The 26,600-nt window shown below is 43.8% G+C and overlaps 1 protein-coding gene across 2 annotated transcripts; it reads left to right on the forward strand.

The window, feature by feature from the left end:
- Positions 1 to 1,427: 1,427 nt before the first annotated feature.
- LOC139543884 (oxysterol-binding protein 2-like) lies at positions 1,428 to 26,600 on the forward strand. Of its 2 annotated transcripts, XM_071350393.1 has the most exons (14): positions 1,430 to 1,886; positions 3,509 to 3,714; positions 12,712 to 12,962; positions 13,201 to 13,369; positions 15,924 to 16,047; positions 16,328 to 16,397; positions 16,573 to 16,707; positions 17,303 to 17,548; positions 19,889 to 20,009; positions 21,687 to 21,790; positions 22,201 to 22,296; positions 22,434 to 22,618; positions 22,815 to 23,035; positions 23,195 to 26,600. In XM_071350393.1, exons 1-14 carry the CDS (start codon positions 1,726 to 1,728, stop codon positions 23,335 to 23,337), a joined length of 2,232 nt encoding a protein of 743 aa, XP_071206494.1. In that variant the 5' UTR covers positions 1,430 to 1,725; the 3' UTR covers positions 23,338 to 26,600. The 2 variants fall into 2 exon arrangements, with proteins under 2 accessions (XP_071206495.1, XP_071206494.1); XM_071350394.1 differs by lacking the exon at positions 23,195 to 26,600 and having other exon boundaries at positions 1,428 to 1,886; positions 22,796 to 22,961.

Here is a 26,600-nt window from a genome sequence, read left to right on the forward strand (position 1 = left end):
TGACTAGTCTTACTGTTGTAATGCGAAATGTTAGGTGCTACTGCTGACAAGACACATTTCACAGGATTGAAATATTTACAGTTGAAGTCAGACGTTTACATACACTTATGTTGGAGTCATTTAAATTTGTTTTTCAACCACTCCATAAATGTCTTGTTAACAAACTATAGTTTTGGCAATTTGGTTAGGACATCTACTTTGTGCATAATTTTTTCCAAACAATTGTTTACAGACAGATTATTTCACTTATAATTCACTGTATCACAATTCCAGTGGGTCAGACGTTTACATACACTAAGATGACTGTGCCTTTAAACAGCTTGGAAAATTCCAGATAATGATGTCATGGCTTTAAAAGCTTCTGATAGGATAATTGACAAAATTTGAGTCAATTGGAGGTGTACCTGTGGATGTATTTCAAGGCCTACCTTCAAACTTAGTGCCTCTTTACTTGACATCATGGGAAAATCAAAAGAAATCAGCCGACCTCAGAAAAAATATTGTAGCCATCCACAAGTCTGGTTCATCCTTGGGAGAATTTTCCAAACGCCTGAGGGTACCACATTCATGCCTGGTTCCTCTCTAGGTTTCTTCCTAGGTTCTGGCCTTTCTAGGGAGTTTTCCTAGCCACCGTGCTTCTACACCTGCATTGCTTCCTGTTTGGGGTTTTAGGCTGGGTTTCTGTACAGCACTTTGTAACATTAGCTGATGTAAGAAGTGCTTTATATATACATTTTGATTGATTGACTGTATGGCTAAAGGTAAGAATGTACCCACCATCGGCAAACATTTCTACTTTGGCCCCCAAGACACACCCAACTGAACTTTGTCAGTGAAATACCAGTTTGGCTACCCAGAGAGATGTAGAAAGATTTTTTTTGCCTGTAGAAGTTTGTTTTAGAAAGGAGCCAAAGTCAGTTGGGATAATAAGCAGTGAGGTCATGGAACCAGAGATTTTGTTTATTTTGGGAGGTTCAGGTAGTCTTTGGGGTCCCTGGTGAATTTTTTTAATTCTGGAAATAATTGCAACAGGGTTCCTGCTTTGCGATGTATTGCCTAGGACAGGACTCTCCATCCTGTAGGTTTTCAATCTAGCCCGGATCTAGTGCATCTGATTCAATAATTAGCTGCTTCATCAACTGAATCAGGTTAGTTACAACTGTGGTTGGAGCGAAAACCTACAGGAAGGTAGCCCTAACCTAGGAGATCAACAGCCAACCACTGAAAGCGAGAGTTTGTGTTCTCGAAGTAGACTACGGAAAATAGTTTCATTCGTTGCAAAAATAATGAATGTTAGGAGTTGAGGAGTCGATTCCTAGCGCAATTGAAGCTTGACATCCATAAATGAGTCGACAACGGGAATCGACGGTCAAGGAGTCGAGGAATCGATTATTTCGGAGTCGACTCCCCTCCACTATTTACGTCACACACCCCTTACTCTCATCAGGACCAGTGCTGAAGGCTCAACTAGGTTAGGGGGAGAAGGTTAAACACGCTCTCCATCGCCGTGGCAACCCCTTCATCTAGCTGAACGACTAATAGCTATTACAGTGGGTTACCTCATCGGCGTTAACGTTACATGATGGGTAAAGCAGGTGCGGTGTTGGTCTTTCGTACTATGAATCATAGGCAAGCTAGCTAGCTGTATCATCCCTCCACACAGAGCAAGCTACAGCTGTGTTGATTCCTCTGCTCTGACTCCATCTACCGCTGACAGTGGGGCAAATGAGTGAACCGGTGAAGAGTTTGCCTTCCCCTACTTCTTCAGGGGGGCAACCTGCGGGGTCTGATACCTACAAAGGCTGGCTGTATAAATGGACAAACTACTTGAAGGGCTACCAACGCCGGTGGTTCGTCCTTAGCAACGGCCTTCTGTCATATTACAGGTAATATTTGCTAGCAGCTAGCTACGCGCTAGCTATCTACTGTAGATGTCAAATCAGGCTAGCTAGCACTGCATTAATCCTAGCAAAATCCAGTGTAGTTTCAAACCAATCCCACAGTGACTGTTCTTTTAGATTAAACATGTAGTTGACAGTCTATAGAATGTGCTTGACGTTCATAATTTATATAAATTCCGTGGCTTTTTAACTAACATAGCTAGCTAGGTAGGCCAATATTACTCATCAAAACAAGTATCTTATCTGTTTAGATAACGTTATGTGGCAATTAAGAACTGCATGCCACGAGCTTCATCCCCTCCCATTCCCACAGGAAGGCAATTCTCTAGTCACAGTCAATGACATGGCATAAATGAAGAATGAGCTAGCTGGACACAATTAGCATAACCCCCCAAAATATCTAGCTAGCTAGAAACGTATCAGACTCCAAATGAGTGAATATATATTTTCGCCTATATGATGTAGTCATTGATATTTTTGCAAATGTCATTTAGAGAATTGTTATAAATGAACCTGTGAATAATATTTTAGATAATATTCTGGAACATTTCATTCATTTATTTATGCCTAGATATGTTCTATTCCAGGAACGACTGTCATTGTATGTAGTGTAGTATGCTCTATGTACATTAACAAGTAGGGGACCTATCTAGGTCCTAACATTTCATTATGATGATGATAATATAGGACATGTTTTACCTGATGCATCATGATGCTTTACAAATGTGTGAAAGTGTGGTCCGCGGATTCAGTAATGGCCAGTTGTTAGGCACATTTCCCTAAAACCAGTTAATAGTGAGTGATGTCAGTCAGTGTTATGCACTTTAATTGTGAGGCATTAGTCAGAGGTGCGTGTGTGTGCGTGTGTGTGTGTGTGTGTGTGTGTGTGTGTGTGTGTGTGTGTGTGTGTGTGTGTGTGTGTGTGTGTGTGTGTGTGTGTGTGTAGGCTGCCCTACAGGCTGCCCTACAGTCTCGGGTGGGAATGCACAGCTCTGCTGTTATGTCATTCACAACAAAGAGAGATGGACACAGATAGAGAAACTGAAAAGCATAGATGCAAGGACTGGTGGTGAATGCAAAAACTTCCATTCAGTCATTCAGTACCACAGACATACTCCAGCAGCTGTAGCCTCCTCAAGGCTGTGGGGCGCATACCGTTTGAACACATTAGACTTAGAGCCTAATGTAGGAGCTATCGTGTTCACTGTTTTTATAGAGCCTAATGGGTTTTATGCACTGCTCCTTTGTAGATTCAACTCTACTTTCCCTCTCTTTCCACTCTCCTCTGTGGCATGTGTGTTTATGTAACTGTACTCTCGAGTACTACCACTGTATAAAGAGTTTATGCCCTGACCAACGCATGCACATTGCACCGACACGCACACACGAACACACTTCCAAGCACTCACATCAGCTATGCTCAAGTGGGATACTTCTATGAAATATTAAACAATTGCATGTGTGTGGATTTGTGTGTGTGCGAGAGTATGCATGCCCTGTTATGTATAATTTCTGTCTCTGTAGAACTAGATTTAGTCAGCAGCCTCTTCTCCCCTGTCTCTGTGTGTGTACGTGTGTCTGTGTGTGAATGTGTCTCTGTGCATTAGGACTCAGGCAGAGATGGCCCACACTTGCCGTGGCACCATCACCCTGGCGACGGCACACATTGAGGTGGGTGACACCTGCCACCTGGTGCTGACCAGCGGAGGGCGGAACTACCACCTGAAGGCCACTTCCGATGGGGAGAGTCAGCGCTGGGTCTCGGCTCTCCAACAGGCTAAGGCCAACACCACTCACATGATGCACCAATCAGGTGCGAGCAAGAGGAAAATCATATTTGGGTGGATTGGGAGGTTTTAAATGGGAGAGTGGGTAAAGAATGCTTAGCTTCGTATATATTTAGAAATAACGAAAATAGGACCAAACTGTAGGAATTGTGGCTGTACTACTGTACAGAACACAGTGATTTGTGACCCTGTTGAAAGGAATTGGACTATAAATGATGAAATGTTATATCAAACCAATATGAAACTCACTGGGATATTTGACCTTTGGGCTTTCTTCTCATTCAAGGCGAGAATGTATATTGCGACGTTGACTAACCTTGAAAGCATCCACTACTTTTCTGAAAATTATAAGGTTAAGGACCTGAGGTAAACAAATCGTAGTGTAGTATTCAATGTCAAGGTTACCAGTGTTATTCATGCATCAACCACAAGGTGGTGCACTTGCTAAACGAATGGAACAAGTATCCCTGTTTTCTCTATATATAATGCAACATTTAAATATAATTTTACTTTGGCGGTTTGTTGTCTGTTCTCTTAAAATCTTCCAGTGCTATCATGTGGCCTTTCTGCACATTGCATTGCTAAGTGGGCACACTGCTCTAGGGTCCTTTAAAATAAATTGGCTTGATTGAACAGTCTAATTCTGAGCTATGTCTCCACCAATTGCTGGTCTCAGTCCAGGTCTCTGAATTGCACTTCGTGGGCATGTGCAAATGAGGGTGACTGCCAAGGATGGTGCAAGGGTACAGTTTGTAATGGTGTCCCAGTCTCTCTTTCTCTCTCTCTTACTCACTCTTTCACATCTAATTTCCATCTTCCCTCACATACTTGCTCTCTATTTTCCTCTCTACCCCTCTCTCTCCCTCCCCCTCCCTTTTTTCTGAATATGACGACAGCCAGAGCTGAATGAAGTGATCCTCCAGCATTTTAACTCCTCCTCCCACTCTGCTATGGAGAGTGAGAGGGATAGAGAGGAGGAAGCAAGAGAAGGTGAAGGAGAGAGAGGCAGGGGAGTAAGAGGGAGGGTTGCTTCATATTTTAATTGAGAGAATTTTCTTTCCGTCTGCACTGTAAGGAGAAGAGAAAGAGATTGAATGCAGCCTCTGTAATGAATTTTCCTCTGTAAGTATTGATTACCTGCTATAATTATATTGAGGACAGAAATGTCAAGTAAGCTATAATGGAGGGTGTGTGTGTGTGTGTGTGTGTGTGTGTGTGTGTGTGTGTGTGTGTGTGTGTGTGTGTGTGTGTGTGTGTGTGTGTGTGTGTGTGTGTGTGTGTGTGTGTGTGTGTGTGTGTGTGTGTGTGTGTGTGTGTGTGGATGAATTCCCTGTGTTGTAATGTAAGGTGTTTTTCTTTTGTCCTCATGCTAATTCACTTTGACAGTAAGTGGGGTAGGCTTATTTCTGGATGGGACTTTACTAGTGTGTGTGTTTTTGAACTATGACAGATTTCCCAGTAGTGTTTCACAAGATTGATGAGCTGAACACCAATCAACCTCATTGGGCCTCTTATTTAATTTTTCAGCTGCACAATGGGACAAGTGTGATTTAGCTGCTACTTTGTTATTTGGCATCTTTTATATGTTCGCTTTTCTTGGCGAAAATGGCGAGTCGAAGCTCTCTCTTTTTCCTCCTTATTGATTTGAACTGACCTAATTATGACAGATGGTGGTAATAGGTCTATTAAATGTAAAGTATGTTTTTCTACAGATAGGGTTTATGACAGATGTTCTCAGGCTCTGCATTCATAGGAGAGGAGTGGGCCTCTGCCTCTGTCCCCAGTAGTCTTACCCTCTGGAAGGTTGGTTTGTTTGCGTATGCTTGTGTGTTTATGAACATGGGTTCAAACTTTAAAGTCCTTTGTTTCTTTATTCAACCTTTATTTAACAAGTCAATTATTATTTACAGTAACAGCCAGGCAAGTGGCTAGGGTCCGTGCGGCCAAACAAACATATGTAGCAATAAAGCTAGACTAAGTCAACAGGATTTGAAGGGTCTGAGCGCATTTAGATGGTTTTACATTTGCCCATGGCTCAAAGTGCTTACAGTACAGTGGACACTGATGGTGCAATAATGGTTATGTCAGTAAACATACAGTTATGACTATAACTACTGTTCCCTGAAGGAGGGAAACGAGGTACAACACAGCTATGTGGCGTTCACGGGCTGGCGCCCTCTACTGAAGAACATTAGATTCACGCCTGGCAAGGTCAATGAACACCGTGCCTCACCGGAAGCCCCGCCTTCCACACGGAATCCTTCAATTCAGTATCGCTCTTCAATGAGCCCAGAACTAGGCGGTGCGCGGTCAAACTGATGTTGTACCTTGTTTCCCTCCTTCAGGGAACAATAGTCATAGTCATAACTGTACCTTCCCTTTCAGTCTGTCAACTCGGTACAACATAGCTATGGGGACGTGAAATCAATCCCTAAGCCCACCTCAGCGGACACTAAATTAAATGGCCCACTGCAGACCTCCCAGAGCCCGACAGGAAAACCTGCAGTACCTGGGTATTGTTCAATCTGCACGCTGCTTAATGACCCTCTTTTGACCCAGCCGTAAGCATACTGTGGGCTACACTGGGGGGAGGTGACATCCAGCAATAAAACCTCACAAAAGTGTGTGGTGACGCCCAACTCGCCGCAGCACAAATATCTCCTACAGGCAACCCTTTAAACAACGCCCAAGACGCTGCCAGACCCCAGGTGGAGTGGGTGTGTACACCGTTAGGTAATCCCTGCCTTTTGCTATCATATGCCAGAGAAATGGCCTCCACAATCCAGTGGGAGAGACGCTGCTTAGAACGCACTCTACCATGAGTCAGATTAGCAAAACAGACAAAAAGTTAGTCACGGACACCCCTGACCAGTCAATGTACATGCGTAGCGCTTGTACCAGACACACGGCATGTAACCTCCTCAGAAGCATACTGAGGAAGCGAAAAGCTCAAAAGCTAGAGACCTGTAAGACATAGTCATGACCTTAGGGGCGAAGGCCGCATTAGGACGCAACGTCACCTTCAAGTTGCCAAGGGCGAACTTCATACAGGAGGGGTGAATGGATAATGCTTGGAGATCTTCAATGCGTTTTGCCGAGGCCAAAGCCATGAGCAGGAGGAGAGGATCTGTAGGAGAGGATCTTCAGATACAGACTCCATCGGTTGAAAGTGGGCTCACGCAGCACATCCCAAACCAAAGCCAAATCCCAAGTGGGCACAATAGGTTTACAAACCGGCCTCAGACAGCTTACACCTTCTTTTTTTTTTAACTGCACCGCCAGGGGATGAGTCCCTGGAGTGGCACCATCGATTCCCACATGATATGCTGAAATAGCTGCCATATACACCTTCAGGGTGGAGAATGAACTGCCCTGCTCGAAAAGCCCCTGTAGAAACATAATAAATGTCCACTAGAGCTCTGAAAAGGAACAATTCCTTTATTTTGTTACCAAAGCTCAAACACTTATACCCATACAACCCTCTTGTGGAGGGTGCCCTTGCGGACTGTATAGTAGTGTTACTTTCAAAGGTAATCCCTTTGCCATCAGATTGGACCTTTTAAGGGGCCAAGCCCCCAGATTCCAAATCTCTGGCTGCGGGTGCCAGACCTGCCAATGTGCCTGGAACAACAGCGCAATGGGAGTTGCCACCGGTCCCCTTCTAAAAGGCAAATGATCTCCGTGAACCACGGTCATTTGGGCCAACGTGGAGCCACAAGGATCAACGACAAACCCTCCAGACTCACCCTCTCCAGCGTGGGCTGAATCAGGTTGACTTGGGGAAACGTGCAAAGGAAGGTCCAAGGCCACTGGTGCGCGAGAGCATTAGTTCCCAGCAGAACACTCAGGTCCCTTATTAAGAAAAACAGCCGACAATACACAAAGGTCTATATCGACCCTGCCAAACATTTCCCATATCTGGGAGACCCCCGAGAACTGGACCCCCTCCACCCAACTTAGATATCAGATTCACACCCGCATTGATGCGTCGCCCAGAGCGAGAGAAAGTGTGCACCGCCTCACAGCAGTAGGGAGCGAGCTAAGGTTAAGAGGGGGCGAGAACGCACTCCTCCCTATCTGTTGACCTGTCCCGCTGTCGGTCCTCACCAGCACCTACTGGCCGGCCAACAACGGGACAAAGCTCCAAGTAACTGATGTGCAGTATGCTCTGCGACCCTGTCCACAACCCCCAAATTAAGCTTCCCTCACACAGCGCACCCCACCCTCGAGGGGATTCATCTGTCATGATCACCTTGAGGGATATATCTCGAACCATGGGGGTCCCCAGTGACAACAGCCACGGGTCCCTCCACCGAGCCTGTAGGCATGACGGGCTGAGCGGTTTAGATGGCGCAATACGTCCAAGAGAGTGTCTATCACCTACTGCTGGAAGCGTCGCAACAGCCAATAGCGAATCACTGCTATTATAGATGCCATCATCCCTAATAGGTGCAGGCACTGGTGAAAAAGCACTAGGTGACCTAGCCAAAATTGGACCAAGCAAAGCCGGAAACCGAAGGCACGATTCTCGACTGAGTCTAACTTGAGACCGAGAGACGTAATGCGCTGAGATGGAGTCAAACAGCTCTTCTCTTGATTCACTATGAAACCCTGAGACTGAACATGGGAAACCAGCAATGATGCATGTAACACCACATACTCCCTCGACTCTTCTACCACCAGCCATTTGACCAGGTAGTTCAATATACTGAGCCGCAGACTCTGCATAGGTGCCAAACCCGCCTCCACAACTTTAGTGAAAGTGTGAGGCGAGAGGGAAATCCCAAAAGGGAGGAACAGAACTCGTAGGCTACAGCCTCGAAATGGAACCTCAGGAACTTTCCTGTGAGGGGGATACATGGCCACATGACAGTACTCGCCCTTCAGGACGATGGAGGTGAACCAACCGCTGACTAGAACAACCGGTTGTTCGTGAGCATTCTGAATTTGTAGACCCTGAAGTGGGTTTATCACCTGTGGAAGGCGGGGCTTCCGGTGAGGCACGGTGTTCATTGGCCTTGTCAGGCATGATTCTAATGTTCTTCAGTAGAGGGCGCTAGTGCGCAAACTCCCCATAGCTGTGTTGAACTGAATTGACCAACTGAAAGATAACTAGCTACATTACACTCCCAAAGCTGTGTTATACTGAGTTGACTGACTGAAAGGTAACTAACTACATTACACTCCCAAAGCTGTGTTATACTGAGTTGACCGACTGAAAGATAACTAGCTACATTACACTCCCAAAGCTGTGTTATACTGAGTTGACCGACTGAAAGATAACTAGCTACATTACACTGCCAAAGCTGTGTTATACTGAGTTGACCGACTGAAAGATAACTAGCTACATTACACTCCCAAAGCTGTGTTATACTGAGTTGACCGACTGAAAGGTAACTAGCTACATTACACTCCCAAAGCTGTGTTATACTGAGTTGACCGACTGAAAGGTAACTAACTACATTACACTGCCAAAGCTGTGTTATACTGAGTTGACCAACTGAAAGGTAACTAACTACATTACACTCCCAAAGCTGTGTTATACTGAGTTGACCGACTGAAAGATAACTAACTACATTACACTGCCAAAGCTGTGTTATACTGAGTTGACCGACTGAAAGATAACTAGCTACATTACACTCCCAAAGCTGTGTTATACTGAGTTGACCGACTGAAAGATAACTAACTACATTACACTCCCAAAGCTGTGTTATACTGAGTTGACCGACTGAAAGGTAACTAGCTACATTACACTGCCAAAGCTGTGTTATACTGAGTTGACCGACTGAAAGATAACTAACTACATTACACTGCCAAAGCTGTGTTATACTGAGTTGACCGACTGAAAGGTAACTAGCTACATTACACTGCCAAAGCTGTGTTATACTGAGTTGACCGACTGAAAGATAACTAACTACATTACACTGCCAAAGCTGTGTTATACTGAGTTGACCGACTGAAAGATAACTAGCTACATTACACTGCCAAAGCTGTGTTATACTGAGTTGACCGACTGAAAGATAACTAACTACATTACTCTACCAAAGCTGTGGATTTTAATTCAGTATCAGTCTTATGGTTTCTGCTCTAATTCCCTAGTCAATGAGGTTGGGCACCAGTAAAGAGCTGCCACCATATTAAGAAGTTGTACATCCTAACGGTGACTGATGTTGTTCTGGTATTGTTTTGTCCCATCAGAAGTTCACCAGATTGGGGTTTACTGAAGTCATTTGTGTGTGCGTGTACCAGCGTACTTGCGAGCGAGAGATTGTATGGGCTATGTGTGTGTCTGCGTGTGATCGGCTTTTGGGTGATTGATTATTATAACTACAGAGGTCTTCAGTAATGACATCATAGGTGATAATATATTGGCACGCCAGTTGTTTTAACTGGATGGTAGCTCTGCTGCGATCTCCATCATCTGTAAGGGTGTTATTGTATTCTAGTAGCAGTAGCTGTCTTTCCTCTTCCTGGTATCTTTTCTGTCGCCGTCCCTATTGTGGGTTCCCTCTCCATCAGCTGTAGGGGTGGATCATAGTGAGATGTCTCAGAATCAGGGCCAACGAGGGCCATCTCGAACAATTACCTGCTGATGTGTTTTCCTCTGACACCCACACATGACACATGACAGTGATGATGGGTACTTAACGATCGCGCGCACACACAAACATACCATGCAGCCCTCCTCCTGTCCTACTGTATCGCAGATATTTCTCACAGTCCATTTAGACTACGTTATCACAGTTTGTGTCTTAGCAGGGGTGTGCCTATTCATACAGACATGTTTTGGTGACTATGTAGATGCAGTTGTAACCTACCTGGTGTCATAGCAGTACCATGCCCAGCAGCTGTCGGAGGTACGTATGTGTGTGTGAGAGAGAGATATCTCCCGGGCACTCTCCTCTTTCTCTCTCCCACTGTGCTGTATATGGGTCATCGGACCAATGCAGATGCCTGACGTTTTCACTATCTCGTTTGAATCTTCTTCCCCTGAGAGCTCAATAATCCAGTTTCCCCCCTCAAGTTTTATTTGTCACGCGCGCCGAATACAACAGGTGAAGACCTTATAGTGAAATGCTTACTTACACGCCCTTAACCAACAATGCAGTTTTAAGAAAAATACCTAAAGAAAATAAATAAAAGTAACAAATAATTAAAGAGCAGCAGTAAAATAACAATAGCGAGGCTATATACAGGGGGTACAGGTACAGAGTCAGTGTGCAGGGGCACCGGTTAATCGAGGTAATTGAGGTAATATGTACATGTAGGTAGAGTTATTAAAGTGACTGTGCATAGATGATAATAATAGAGAGTAGCAGCAGCGTAAAATATGGGGGGGGGCAATGCAAATAGTCTGGGTAGCCATTTGATTAGATGTTCAGGAGTCTAATGGCTTTGGGGTAGAAGCTGTTTAGAAGCCTCTTGGACCTAGACTTGGCGCTCTGGTACCGCTTGCCGTGTGGTAGCAGAGAGAACAGTCTATGACTAGGGTGGCTGGAGTCTTTGACAATTTTTAGGGCCTTCTTCTGACACCAACTGGTATAGAGGTCCTGGATGGCAGGAAGCTTGTGCATTGCGGTCGGAGGCCGAGCAGTTGCCATACCAGGCATTGATGCAACCCGTCAGGATGCTCTCGATGGTGCAGCTGTAGAACCTTTTGAGGATCTGAGGACCCATGCAAAATCTTTTCAGTCTCCTGAGGATGAATAGGTTTTGTCGTGCCCTCTTCACGACTGTCTTGGTGTGCTTGGACCATGTTAGTTTGTTGGTGTTCTGGACACCATGGGAGTTCTTCACTGTGCACTGGAGCTCCACGGCTGCTCTGCCTGACACTGGCCTAGATTCAGAAAACCTACCTGCCTGAATGGGAGATTGTAGCTTATACATGAATGCATGTGTCACGTGAAGCAGGCAAATGCAGGAGCTGATGGATTTGGCCCAGTAGGATCTACTGTAGGCATTTGTGATATTTACATTGTTTATGCTCAAATTTACTCACAACCACTAGAGTCACAACAGTTTGACCCAGTTGTAGAAATATCCCCATGGAAATGAGAAACCTACTATTTATATCTCTCTATTTAAAGTGTCATGGTTTTAGAACGTTATTTATAGATCACTTGTAGTGTCATTAGTATGTAAGAGTTCTGAGGTGTCAATGATGTAGACTCTAGGTGACGTTGTTGTTGTTGTCGGATGCAGATGGCAGGGTCGCGGGGACCTAGGAGACCGTGGCGGGTGGTCAGACACCAGACTCCAGCAGCTCTGAGATGTCTGTAACACTGCTGCTCTTTCTCTCACTGAAAAGTCCTTTGTCCCTGTCTCTGGGTGCCTTAAGGTCCATATAATGATCCCTCCCCAGGAATATGTCTGTCTCTGCTGCTACTGGCCTATTTATTTCCTCTCAGCTGCCTGTGACTGATGGCCCCGTTCATACCAACACGGGGAAGAGCAGAGGGAAGTGAAGTGCGTCATCTTTTTTTCTCCCTCCCGCTGCTAAAAATAACCTAGACCTGCAACTGCATGGGCCTGTGTTTCCACGGCAACGATGGAAATGTCATTCACAGCTTTCTGCTGGCGAGGGGGAGGGGAATGTGGCGGGGGGGGGGGGGGGGGGCAACGACAGTGTGTAGAGTTAATATATCTTTCCATCCCTCACACTCTCTCCATCTATTCCCATACATGACTTCACGTAATAGCTCTCCATCGATCCCTCCCTTTGTCTCCATGTCTATTTGTCAGTGTGAAGTTGTTTTATATCTGCGTGCGTCACAATTATAAGTGTCCACAGTATCTATGCCTCACCTTCTTGGAACATAATGGAAACTTAAATGAGTGTGACCGTCCTACGGCATGAAAGAAAATAACACTTTCCACCCTCAAAATCAATCATAATGTCTTCCACTTACAGACTGAATCAAGCTATAAGTGCTATTCTAAGAATCTGGCTTTGTAAGCAAATGCCTGAATGCATGGTAACTCAGTGCCCTCTGACTCTGCCTTCCACCGTGGCTGGTCTGCAGATGACTCTGGAGACGAGGCCCCCGTGCCCCAGCCAGACCGGGCCCTGACCCAGGGGGCTCTGAAGACTCTGGCCAGTAAGCTGGACGACCTGAGCACCTGCAACGAGCTAATCGGCAAACACGGCACCGCCCTGCAGCGATCCCTCAGCGAGCTCGAGGACCTACGCACGGCCACCGACGGCACCGACAAACTCAAGACCGTCAACGAGCGTGCCACGCTCTTCCGCATCACCTCCAATGCTATGATCAATGTGAGGACCGACTCACTGCTGCTAACACTTTGCTAACATTTCAGTACAACGCCTACTGGCTACTTCAGTCGATCTTTCTGTATGACCAATGCTAGTAGTCAATCTAATGCTTTAATCAATACAACAATAAAAACTCTCAATACCACGATCAATAGAAGTGTTTATTACATATTGACTGTGTGGTGTAGCTAAGCTCTGTAGATGTGTTATGGATGTATTGTCACCTCTGTGACTGCAGGCCTGTCGGGACTTCCTGGATGTAGCTGAGACACACAGCCGAAAGTGGCAGAGAGCCCTGCAGTATGAGAGAGAACAGCGCCACCACCTGGAGGAGACTATTGAACAGCTAGCCAAGCAGCACAACAGCCTGGAGAGGGCCTGGAGAGAGGCTCCCAGCACACACCCAGGTCAGAGGCACACACACACACACACACACATATACACATATACACACACACACACACACACACACACACACACACACACACACACACACACACACACACACACACACACACACACACACAGGGTAGTGAGGTCTGCAGAACGCATCACCGGGGGCAAACTACCTGCCCTCCAGGACACCTACACCACCCGATGTCACAGGAAGGCCATAAAGATCATCAAGGACAACAACCACCCAAGCCACTGCCTGTTCACCCCGCTATCATCCAGAAGGCGAGGTCAGTACAGGTGCATCAAAGCAGGGACCGAGAGACTGAAAAACAGCTTCTATCTCAAGGCCATCAGACTGTTAAACAGCCACCACTAACATTTAGCGGCCGCTGCCAACATACTGACTCAACTCCAGCCACTTTAAAAATGGGAATTGATGGAAATTATGTAAAAATGTACCACTAGCCACTTTAAACAATGCCACTTAATATAATGTTTACATACCCTACATTACCCATCTCATATGTATATACTGTACTCTATATCATCTACTGCATCTTGCCATCTTTATGTAATACATGTACCACTAGCCACTTTAAACTATGCCACTTTATGTTTACATACCCTACAGTACTCATCTCATATGTATATACCGTACTCTATACCATCTACTGCATCTTGCCATGCCGTTCTGTACCACCACTCATTCATATATCTTTATGTACATATTCTTTATCCCTTTACACTTGTGTGTGTGTATAAGGTAGTAGTTGTGGAATTGTTAGGTTAGATTACTTGTTGGTTATTACTGCATTGTCGGAACTAGAAGCACAAGCATTTCGCTACACTCGCATTAACATCTGCTAACCATGTGTATGTGACTAATAAAATTTGATTTGATTTGATTTGACACACACACACACACACACACACACACACACACACACACACACACACACACAGTCTGTTCTCTCCTTTCATATTTGATAGTGCAACTGATTAGAAAACACTGTCAATGGTTTAAGCTCTTACTGTGAAGGTAGTTTGGTGCAGTTTATTGCTTGGTGTGGATTGGAATCTCACAAGAAGCTGGCCCTCCTCTGGTCATCCCTGGCACTGCACGCAAAGTAGGCACTGTATCAGTTTGATTATGTCGCTGGTTTGTCTTTCAGAATTTCATTTGTATCATACACGCACTCAGGTTAGAAAATCAGATCTACACAAACAAAAACACAAAACACGACCCCGCCCTGTGCAACTGGGTCCGCCCCCAGGTGGTGAGGGTAGGAAACAACATCTCCACCCCGCTGATCCTCAACACTGGGGCCCCACGACGTGCGTTCTCAGCCCTCTCTTGTACTCCCTGTTCACCCATGACTATGTGTACATGCACGCCTCCAACTCAATCATCAAGTTTGCAGATGACACTACAGTGGTAGGCTTGATTACCAACAATGACGAGACGGCCTACAGGGAGGAGATGAGGGCCCTCGGAGTGTGGTGTCAGGAAAATAACCTCTCACTCAACGTCAACAAAACAAAGGAGATGATCGTGGACTTCAGGAAACAGCAGAGGGAGCATCCCCCCATCCACATCGACGGGACAGTAGTGGAGAAAGTGGAAAGTTTTAAGTTCCTCGGAGTACACATCACGGACAAACTGAAATGGTCCACCCACACGCTGTCTGTGTGAGCAAGGAGGTCTACAAACCTGAATCAGTTACACCAGCTCTGTCAAGAGGAATGGACCAAAATTCATATAAAATAAAACTTATTTTGGGAAGCTTTTGGAAGGCTACACGAAACGTTTGACCCAAGTTAAACAATTTAAACGCAATGCTACCAAATACTAATTAAGTGTATGTAAACTTCTGACCCACTGGGAATGTGATGAAATAAATAAAAACTGAAATAAATTATTATCTCTACTATTATTCTGACATTTCACATTCTTAAAATAAAGTGGTGATCCTAACTGACCTAAAACAGGGAATGTTTACTGAGATTAAATCTCAGGAATTGTGAAAACTGAGTTTAAATGTATTTGGCTAAGGTGTATGTGTTACGCCCTGGCCTTAGTTATCTTTGTTTTCTTTATTATTTTAGTTAGGTCAGGGTGTGACATGGGGGATGTATGTGTTTTGTATTGTCTAGGGGTTTTGTATGTTTATGGAGCAGTGTCTAGTCTAGGTGTATGTATGTCTATGGTTGCCTAGATTGGTTCTCAATTAGAGACAGCTGTCTATCGTTGTCTCTGATTGGGAACCATATTTAGGCAGCCATATTCATTAGGTAGTTCGTGGGTGATTGTCTATGTCTATGTATAATGTTGCATGTTAGCACATTGTTTATATAGCTTCACGTTCGTCGGTTTGTTGTTTTGTTTAGTTTGTATAGTGTTCTTCGTTTTCGTCTTCAATAAAAATAATGTATTGTTATCACGCTGCACCTTGGTCCTCCTCTCTTCCACCATACGACGATCGTGACAGTATGTAAACTCCCGACTTCAATTATTTGTGACCAATACAATTTGATTTGATTTGAATGATCTTGTGTCCCTGGCAGACGGAGGTGAGAGGAGGCGGGAGGGGGATGCCAGTGATGAGAATGAGGACACAGAATTTTTTGATGCCATGGAGGACTCCCCTGCTTTCATCACAGTGACTGCCACTGACCACACCCAGCACAGGTCAGTCAGGGTCGCTGGGATGAAACCCTGATGAAGGAAGGTTTGCTGTTGAAACATTAGTTTAATGTATTTTGCATCGGAACTGCGAGAGTATATGGCTTTTCTTTTCTCAGTCAGGGTCGCTGACCTAATTTCTACTGATCATGGGGCCAAGTAGAGCTCATTCATATAGCTATGTAATATGACGACGCTAGTATAATTCATTATACTTCTTTATGTCTAATGAATTCATTATACTGTGTTTTGTGTATACAGTAGTCATAGTGCGTTTGTGTTTCAGACGCTCAGCCAGTAACCAGAGTATCATGAGCGGACGATTACCCAATAATGAATGGAGCCACGACGAGAAGGTGAGTCTGCAGGCTTCTGCTCTTTACCACACCTTTACATACCCAGCCGTAGTAAACCATGGACAACTGTATCTTACCTTAGGGCCTAAGGGATTGTATGATACAATATTTAATGGTGAGATCTATCCTATAATACCTCAGCTTACCTGACTGTTTGACATGTATTTGTTCTCAGGACGCTGGCTCTGACAACATGCAGCTGCGCAGAGTTAGACGCACCCGCATCCCAGACAAACCCAACTACTCCCTCAACTTGTGGAGCATCATGAAGAACTGCATCGGCAAGGAGCTGTCCAAGATCCCCATGCCTGTAAGAGAAACGAGAAGTGATTCTGCGGTCTGTACTAGTATTTGCACTATGTAGTGTGTGCGTATTAAATGCAAGCTCTAGCAATCAATCACATGTATTTTATAAAGCCTTTTTTACATCAGAAGTTGTCACTAAGTGCTTTACAGATACCCAGCCTAAAACCCTAAAGAGCAAGTAATGCAGATGCAGAAGCACAGTGGTTAGGAATAACTGTAGAAGGCAGGAACCAGGCTCCATGGGGTGGCTAGTCCTCTTCTGGCTGTACCGGTTGGAGATTTAAAGACTGGTTCATAGATGACCAGCAGGGTAAAATAATAACCATGGTGGCTATAGAGCACAGGTATTCAAATCTGCTGGTTTTCTTTTCTACCTGATAGTTAATTGCACCCACCTGGTGTCCCAGGTCTAAATCAGACCCTGATTAGAGGAGAAGAATGAAACAAAGCAGTGGAACTGGCTTCCAAGTCCAGATTTGAATTTGAGGGCTATAGATGGTGCAACAGTTCAGCAACTCAGTTGGGTCTAACTCCAATGTGTGTGTGTGTGTGTGTGTGTGTGTGTGTGTGTGCGTGCGTTCCTGTGTGTGTAACCTCAGGTGAACTTCAACGAGCCCCTGTCGATGCTGCAGCGTCTGACTGAGGATCTGGAGTACAGTGACCTGCTGGACCGGGCGTCTCGCTGTGAATCGTCCCTGGAGCAGATGTGCCTGGTGGCAGCCTTCTCTGTGTCCTCCTACTCCACCACCATCCACCGCACTGCCAAGCCCTTCAACCCCCTGCTGGGGGAGACCTACGAGCTGGACCGCCTGGACGACTTGGGCTACCGCTCCATCTGCGAGCAGGTCAGACACAACGCACGCACGCAAACACACAGACTCTCTCTCTCTGAAACATATGTCTGAGATGCACAGAGATGCACTGAGATGCACATCTTTCTATAAACAATGGGGCCAATGGGTGACATTTCTAAATGGTTTGAAATGAAAATAAAAAGGATTTTCATGCAGTTCCACATGTACTAAAAGTGAAAATATATCCAAATTGGCCCATAACTCCACCTATACAACAAGGACTATACATCTTTTAAGCAGGGTTCATACAGACAATGGTAAGTCAAATTCAAGGACTTCATGGAACCTTTTCAAGCACTTAATATGAGGACGACAATATTGAAGTTGCGGGAAACAAACGAAAGTGGCCACATCTCTCACAAAAACAGATAAAAAATGAAATCATGAGTAATTATAAAGGAGCAGGAGAACGTATAAATTGGCAACAATAATTACAAGAACTTTAAGCACCAAATTGAGGAAATGTCTGTTTCAGTACTAGGCCTATTCCAGTACTATAATTTTGTTATTACATTACCAGATCATATTGTGAATAAGCCCACTATTTATTTTGTTGTCAATATATCCAGAATAATTAATGGGAATAGAGTCTATCCTAACAATTGCGCACAGTAGACAAAAACATATGAAAACACGAACTCATTACCTTGATGCTTTCCCTGATAAATCTAACGAGACCCTGCTGTAAATCAAGCAGAAAATAACAGATGATCAACATCAATTCGCTAGGGGTATTCGATCCAACGTGGATCCAGCCACAACTGTCTTCACCGGCGTAAGGAATGAGACACCAGAATATTCTGGACATTCTTCGCGACCACCTTTTTTCCAGCACTTGTGCTATCACAACAGCTTTTCGTCACTTGACTGTCATTCGGAAGATTCCTTCATGTATCAGGAAGGAATCTTCACGCTGTAACTAATCAGCTGGACACCAAATGCGCATCCAACAAGTACTATGCATAATTATTGAAGAACCACGTTAATGACAGTATCGATTTAGGTTTTTAAGTATCAAGTATCAAGGAAAGGTGACTTAGATTTTGCAATCGCATACATTATTTCGGATTTGTGTGCTCAAGACAACTGTTTTCACTGTTTTCAAAACTGTCCGAAAGCTAGATCCAGGATTCTTACAGGGTTCAAGTTCAATGTCTAATTTAACTGATTAATGATTAATGTATGATATTTCGACAACTTACACTGCCATAAATGCAAGGACAGAAAAGTTATGTTTTATGTCACCCAATTTTGTTTAAATCCATCAAGACACCCACCATGATAAAGGGTTAAACATAGGTTTTAAATCAACTTGTGACTTTTATTGAATATAGCTGTGATCCCCCTTTATCTTAATGTAATGACATGACATTTTTTATCAATAACTTATTAAATGCTGTAACAAGTTGCTGTAACACCTGTACTAACACCTGTACTAACACCTGTACTACCAATACTGGTCGTCAATTCCACCTCGCAAAGTTTTCATTTTCATCTCATTTAACTTCTCGAAGTATTGCCATACAGGACTTCGCTGCTGTTGCTCTATCATTTTTCCAACTCTTAACGACGATGACGTATTGGTGGAGAGTCGACGCCAAAATAATTGATTCCTCGACTCCTTGCACATCGACTCTCATTTCTCTGAGTGTCAAGATTCGATTGCACTAGGAATCAACTGCTAAGATTCAGTATTTTTGGAACGGAGAAGACTGATTATTTGCCATACTTTCGAGAACACAAACCCTCGCATCTTTCATAAAAAGAAGGGAGTCGCACAGTATAGGCAGGTCAGCCACCAGGCAGACTGAGGCAGAACCATTCACTAGGCATATCTTTCGGCAATCAAAACCACTATCTCGTAATGGATTGCTGTAACTCGCAATTTCTTGGCTTGCAGCTTCAGTAAAGCATGGCCTATTATCAATGAATAGGATATTCTACACGGAAGACCGAAGACTGAACACACACTCGCATCATTAGTGAAGAGAAAGAGCAGGTGAGCCAGAGCGAGGGAGAGAGAAGAAGGGGCATATGTCTTGGAAGCCTCGCAAATTCACCAAAGTAGCCTAAAGTTCACCTCTTCCTCTCTGGTTTTATTTAAATTACACAACTTTCCCCAGGCCTTTATAGCTTATCGTCTAGTTGGGCTATAACACGGAAAATAATGTTTTTTGTGATAACTGCACTGTGATTTTAATTTTGTGGGAGGAAAAAAACAAAAACATTGTTTTTCAGTTAGAGATTTTTCTTAATGTTTAGGATCCCAATTTTATTTCAAGGTTCACACCCCTACGTACTGACGATGTCATCCTCCTCCTGCTCTCTCAGGTCAGTCACCACCCCCCAGCCGCCGCCCACCATGTGACTTCACAGCGAGGCTGGACCCTGTGGCAGGAGATCACTATCGACAGCAAGTTCAGAGGCAAATACATTTCTGTCATGCCATTAGGTGAGCCATGCATACCCAGTACATGAATGTTCCTCCGATATGCAATAATTGCTGGTTACACATACAGAAGCATGTCACATAGCTATTTAAAAAAAATGCACATTTTGCAAGTGGTGGTCAGTGCCGCTTAAGATGAGGGAGGACAAATGTTTTTTTAATGAGCATGGACTTATTTCTATTACAGCATATTGGATGACTGTCATTCATATTCCATTCACCCAGCTCAATGTAACATTGATAGGTTTAGGCTACTACTGTACATTCTCAAATATTCCCTAGACCCATCATGAGGCTGTTACAACCTAGCCTACGAATGAAAGTTTACAATGTAGGTTCATAGGTCGAGAGAAAAATGTGAGTAATCAAGATGACAAATAGTGACACATTCAATACTGCCTTGCACATGCTTGCTTGCATCTAGCTGACCTAGGGTGTAATCATTAATCCAAACAGTTGCTAACGAGTGTTTCTATTGGACAAATTCAGGTATGTTTATCCCCGTTCCGTTTGCTTCCATTTAAGGAATGTTTTTCAACAGAATCGACGGAATGAATACACCCCTGATCACCCGCAAAACACAGTTCACTTTCATAGCAGCTACATACAAACAGCATGATCACTTTGCTCATTGTATAATTCCTTATCGATTCTACGCGCTCTCCTCTCACCTTTTTCCTTCACTTCACTCATTGCACAACACAACAGCTGTCTGTGACCAGGCGAAAAAACCTCTCCAAGTCAAACCTACATATCATAACTGCTAACTGCTACACAGTCTACATCGCTGTGTCACCATATTAGCTAACGTCATAGTCAACATAGCTACTAGAACTAACGCTTTAGTAAACCCACTACAGTCATGCAGTACAGTGTAAAGCAAGCAGTTTAGCAGTTACATCGGTGGGCCCCATTGGCAATAAATTAATAAAACGAAAAGCTTTCCTTGACTTGGAAGATTTTCAGTGTTGGATAGCCATAGCCATAGCCAGCTAGCTAACATAGCATCCTTCTCTCTTTGAGTTGGGTGTTTGAGTAGGCTAAACTAGCTAGCTGCATTCCCCAGCTAAGTAAGTGAAAGTGTAAAAAATTCAACAAAATATAGCTAGCTCTCTCTCTTGCTTCTTTTTCATTTGTGAAGAAATTAATTTGTTCGACTATTGTATTTCTCTGTCTTTTAAGTCAACTACTCACCACATTTTACCCACTGCAGTGCTAGCTGTAGCTTATGCTTTTTGTACTAGTTTCATTCTCTGGTCCTTTGATTGGGTGAACAACATTCAGTTCATGCTGCAAAAGCTCTGATAGGTTGGAGGACGTCCTCCGGAAATTGTCATAATTACTGTCTAAGTCTATGGAAGGGGGTGAGAACCATGAGCCTCCTAGGTTTTGTATTGAAGTCCATGTACCCTGAGGAGGACGGAAGCTAGCTGTCCTCCGGCTACACCATGGTGCTACCCCAGAGAGTTCTGTTGAGGCTACTGTACACCTTCAGTGTGTTTTAGTCAACTATTTGGTGAAATTTGAATATATTTAGTATAGTTTTATCTAAAACGGATAACTTTGTTTTATGTTTCACAATTTCTTTTTTAATGAAATTTCCAGAGGAGGATGGTACATTCCTTCCTCCTCTAAGGTGCCTCCACTGGCTGATTATTTTAATTATCTCTTTCTCTCTAGGCTGTATCCACCTGCAGTTCCACTCCAGTGGGAATCACTATGTGTGGGGCAAAGTTACCTCCACGGTGCACAACATCATAGTAGGAAAACTGTGGATTGACCAGGTGTGTGTTTCACATATTTAATGTGTGTTTGTATATTTGTGTTGATCTGTTTGTCCATACTGTTTGTAGATGTGTGCGGTGTTTTGCAGAATCTGCCCCGTGGTTTCTGCCTTCCTCTACTGTCTCTCATTATGTCTGCAATACTCATCATATCTGTTTTCTCCCATTTGTCTCCATCCCTTTATGCACTGCTCTGCTATTCTCACTCTAAACAATGTCCCGTACTATGATTATTGACATCCATAGTAAATTATTACGATAGACTGCTAACATTGATAAACTAGAAATATTGCATGTTGTGGACATAAGGCATGTTGGCATGTTGTGGAAAGTATGTAAATATTGCTAAAGCTAGGAGAATCATCAGCCTGAGGCTTGAAATAAAATAGCCTGTGTTTTTCTCTCTGTAGTCTGGGGACATTGAAATTGTCAACCACAGGACCAAGGACACCTGCCACCTCAAGTTTGTCCCTTACAGTTACTTCTCCAGAGACCTCCCACGCAAGGTAAATCCATGGTTTGCCCTCTGCCCTTTGGGTCTCTGTGCTGCATGCGGAACAATTTGAAAAAGATCATGTAGAAACAAACTGGCAGTCCTTACCATTTTCAATGTCTCCTCCCTCTTCTGGTGTTGTGTCTCCAGGTGACAGGTGTGGTAGCAGACAGCGAGGGCACGGCCCACCATATCCTGTCTGGGACCTGGGACGAGAAGATGGAGAGTGCCAAGATAGTAGAAAGCAGCCGGGGATGTGGAGGGTCAGAGGGCAAACAAAAGACTGTCTACCAGACCCTCCAGCCCAAACTGCTGTGGAAGAAATACCCACTTCCGTAAGATCAGCCTGCCTGCATATTATGAAGTCAGCCTTATAGCACATAATGCACGCTAACCTATTTATACAAGTTATTTGATTCCTCTTGCATCCTCGCACATTATCTTACTTCCACCTCTCTACCCGTTGCTACTCGCCCTCTCCCTCTCTGTCCATCCTATCTGTCTCACCTCAGTGCCTTCTCCACCCACCAGGGAGAATGCTGAGAACATGCACTTCTTTTCCTCCCTGGCCTTGACCCTGAACGAGCCTGAGGAGGGCGTGGCCCCCACTGACAGCCGCCTGAGGCCCGACCAACGGCTGATGGAGTCGGGGCTGTGGGACGAGGCCAACGCCCACAAACAGCGTCTGGAGGAACGACAGAGGCTGGAGAGAAGGAAGAGGGAGGCACAGGCCACACAGGCCCTGGAAGAAGGTGAGGAGGGGAGTGAAAGGACTAGATAAGATATCTCAAGAGAGATTACAGTATAGAGACTAGGAGGAGAAAGTTTGACAATTGTGATACAGTGTATGTCAGCAAAATGTTACCCATATTGAGGAACATCTGTGTACGTTTGTGTCTCTGACTCCTTAGGGCAAGACTTTGAGGGCTTCCAGCCGCTGTGGTTCGAGAGGAGGACAGATGATTCAACGGGGGAGAGCACTTACGTGTACAGGGGTGGATACTGGGAGTCCAAAGACAGACAGGACTGGAGCCAATGCCCTGATATCTTCTAAGACTCTGCCCCTGGGACTGTGACATCATCACTGGAGGGCCGAGCTGAGGGACTGATCGACAAGCAAAGGGAGGATCCACACGCTGAAGACGCATGGAGATGTGGACAGCTCTTTGTCTGTGTATGTGTATTTGTGTGTGTTCCAGAAAGACAGAGCCCTCCATTGAGAATAATGTAAACTTCCCATACTTCAAGAACTGAGATATAAACATAATCTGTCCCCCTCCCCGATGTAGTTCTCTAATCAAACAGGCTCTGTATCATAACACCTGTGTGTATCTCACTCACTGAGTGAGTGTGTGAGTGTGTGTGCAACAGCGTGAGTGAGTCGGACAAATAACTATTTATGACAGAATATTTTGAGTGTGAGGGAAAGAGTTAGAAAATAGCTACTGCATGGAAAACCATATGTTTTTGAGCTGGTATGTATGGTGGTGCCTGGTGCCCCATTGATCTGGTAATAAGGTAATAACTAGCGTAAGTATATAATATTATACAATAATAGGCAGAGGCCAGAAGGAAAGTGAAAGAGTTTGGGTTTTGGTGCTAGGATAGGATAGGATGTCCTGTTCCTCTGAGCTGGTTAGGAACAGAGTGTTCCTCCTGCTGGAGATATAGAGGCCTGCATTTATGTTGCACTGGCCAATAGGAATGTCAGGAGATAAAGCTCCCCATGTTTGTCTAACTGAAAGGTAATGAAACAAAAAGCTGCACATAGAAATAGAGTAACCAGAACAGACACGACTCTCTACTTCAAGTATCTCCAATATACTTTACATATCTATATGGAACATTATGTTTCCTTCCATGCAACAACTAGGCACTCCCCAGGTTTGTAACAAACTGCTTTTCTGCAGTGCATGAAAACACAGGTGTAGAGGACGCTGGTATCACTATGGGCACTTTTGATTTAATATCTGTACAGACATAATCTCTGAGACCCAGAACTAAAATCTATACCAGTTATGTTACGTGTGTCTGTCCACGAGATTAGTACAGACCTAAAATAATTAGGGGAATTTTGAGGATGTAACAAGCTACCCACGATTATATCGATTTTGTTCAAATGTCTTGATTTCTCAAATGTTGGTCATACAGTCGCTAGTGAAAGTCTACACCTCCCTTGCACAGTCTTCACATTTTGTGAATTAATTTTGCTGCCTTAAAATGTAATCTCAAAAGGGAATACATTTGATTTATTTCCTACCGATCTACACAACCGTATCCACATTTTTAAGTTAAAGAGAATTCTAGAAAAATATCCAAATTAATACTATATAAAAAACAAAGATGTCTTCTTTGCGTATGTCTTCACAGCCCAGAGTTAATGCTTGGTGGAAGCACCTTTGGGCAACATTTATCCATTGTTTTTATCAAAATTGCTCATGCTCAATAAATTTGGGTGGGAGTCATTGATGGACAGCAATATTCAAACCTCAAATTTAAGTCAGGAACACTCAACACCTCTTAGAAATCCATTCTGGTGTTTTTGACGTTTTAAATTGTGTAATCATCCCACAATAATAAAACTATCCCAGGGTTAGCTTTTCAGAAGACTGAGGTGGGTTTTCCTCTAAATTTCAACCTGGGCTTTGCTCCTTTCTATTTTATTTTATCCTGACAAACTCCCCAGTCCCTGCCGGTGACAAGCATACCCATAACATGTTGCTGCCACCACACTACTTGAAAAAACTGAGGGTTTCACTCAGTGTTGTGTTGTAATGGATTTGACCCAAGCCTGTAGTTTTTAATTTGGGCAAAAAAGTCCATGTCTGCCGTGTTGTCTTGCAGTATTACTTAACAGCCTTGTTGCAAACAGAATGGATGATATGGAGTGGATTTTTTAAAACAGGCTTTATTCTTTTCACTTTGTCATACAGGTCAGTAATGTGGGTGTGAATGCAATATTGTTGATCCTTTTCTATTTTCGAGTATTGTGGTGGCAGCATCATGTTATGGGTATGCTGGTAACTGGCAGGGACTGAGGAGTTAATGTTGATGGGAAAGACACACCAGATTGGCGTTTAGGTCTTGAGTGTTCCTGAATGATCCAGTCTCAGTCCTGACTTAAATATGCTTAACAATCTAAGACTAGGTTTGAATATTGCTGTCCATCCAACGACTCCCAACCAAATTTACTGGGCTTGAGCAATTTTGACAAAGTATGGATATATGTTGCCCTAATAGTTGTGCAAAATTGGTAGAATCTTATTCAAAATGTTTCACAGCTGTAATGGCAGCCAAAGGTGCTTCCACCAAGTATTAACTCTGGGGTCTAAAGACATACACAATCAGGACATCTTCGTTCTATTTTTTTGTTTTGTAATTTGGAAAATTCTATAATTTTTCTTTCACTTTGGAAATGTGAAGTAGGCAGTAGGAACAAAAATCCAATTGAATCAATTTTTAGATGTACTGTATTTTAAGGCAGCAAAATGTGAAGACTTTATAAGGGGTGTGTAGACTTTCACTAGGCACTCGTTTGAGTGCCTAATTGTGTACAGACAAAATCTTCAATTGTTTCATGATTCCTCCCTGTGCAATGAAATGTTTCAAAGTCTTATATTTTTTTAAATGTTAAGAAATCATATGAATTATACTATAACATGTGTAATGGCGAGTTTCACGGTGCAATTGAGGTGGGTAATTCAATTATTACACATCTTTGTGTTTGACTGCAGGCATTTAAACATGCACAATCAATGAACTCAAACTAGTGTTGTGGCACCACATGTAGCTCATGCATGGTTTAGTGTGCTCATACACTGTTATCTAGTATTAATTAGGCATTCATTAGTATCAATTAGTTGTTTCTAGACTTCATTCACAGAAGAACATGTGAATTCACCTCTTGTGCCCTAGGCCTTTGGAAATATTTTCTTTTTTTAGCTCAAACACAAAGTGTCTCAATGTAGTCTTTCAAACACTCGCAATGTCATTAGAGATGGTCTATAATGTTGTAATCGGCTTTGGTGTCAGTTCTCAACTCAAGACAAAGATGAGAAATAAATGAGACAAGCCTTCAGGAAGGATGATGTTCCCTGAAGACCCATAGCCAAGAGGAGATTTCCACTGGGACTATCTGTCTGATATGGGCTTGCTGGTTGGATGAAGGAGCAGCAGAAGCCCTGGGGTCTCATGATGGGGTAGTGAAAGGACACTGAGGGCTGCACACTCCACTTTAGGCTACTCGTTTGATGTCACCTTGTCTCTAGCACACACATGTATTCAAGGTGTAACACTCAATAAACACAAATAAATCTA

This window comes from Salvelinus alpinus, chromosome 18 (genome assembly GCF_045679555.1).
Source record: "Salvelinus alpinus chromosome 18, SLU_Salpinus.1, whole genome shotgun sequence".
Classification (NCBI taxonomy): domain Eukaryota; kingdom Metazoa; phylum Chordata; class Actinopteri; order Salmoniformes; family Salmonidae; genus Salvelinus; species Salvelinus alpinus.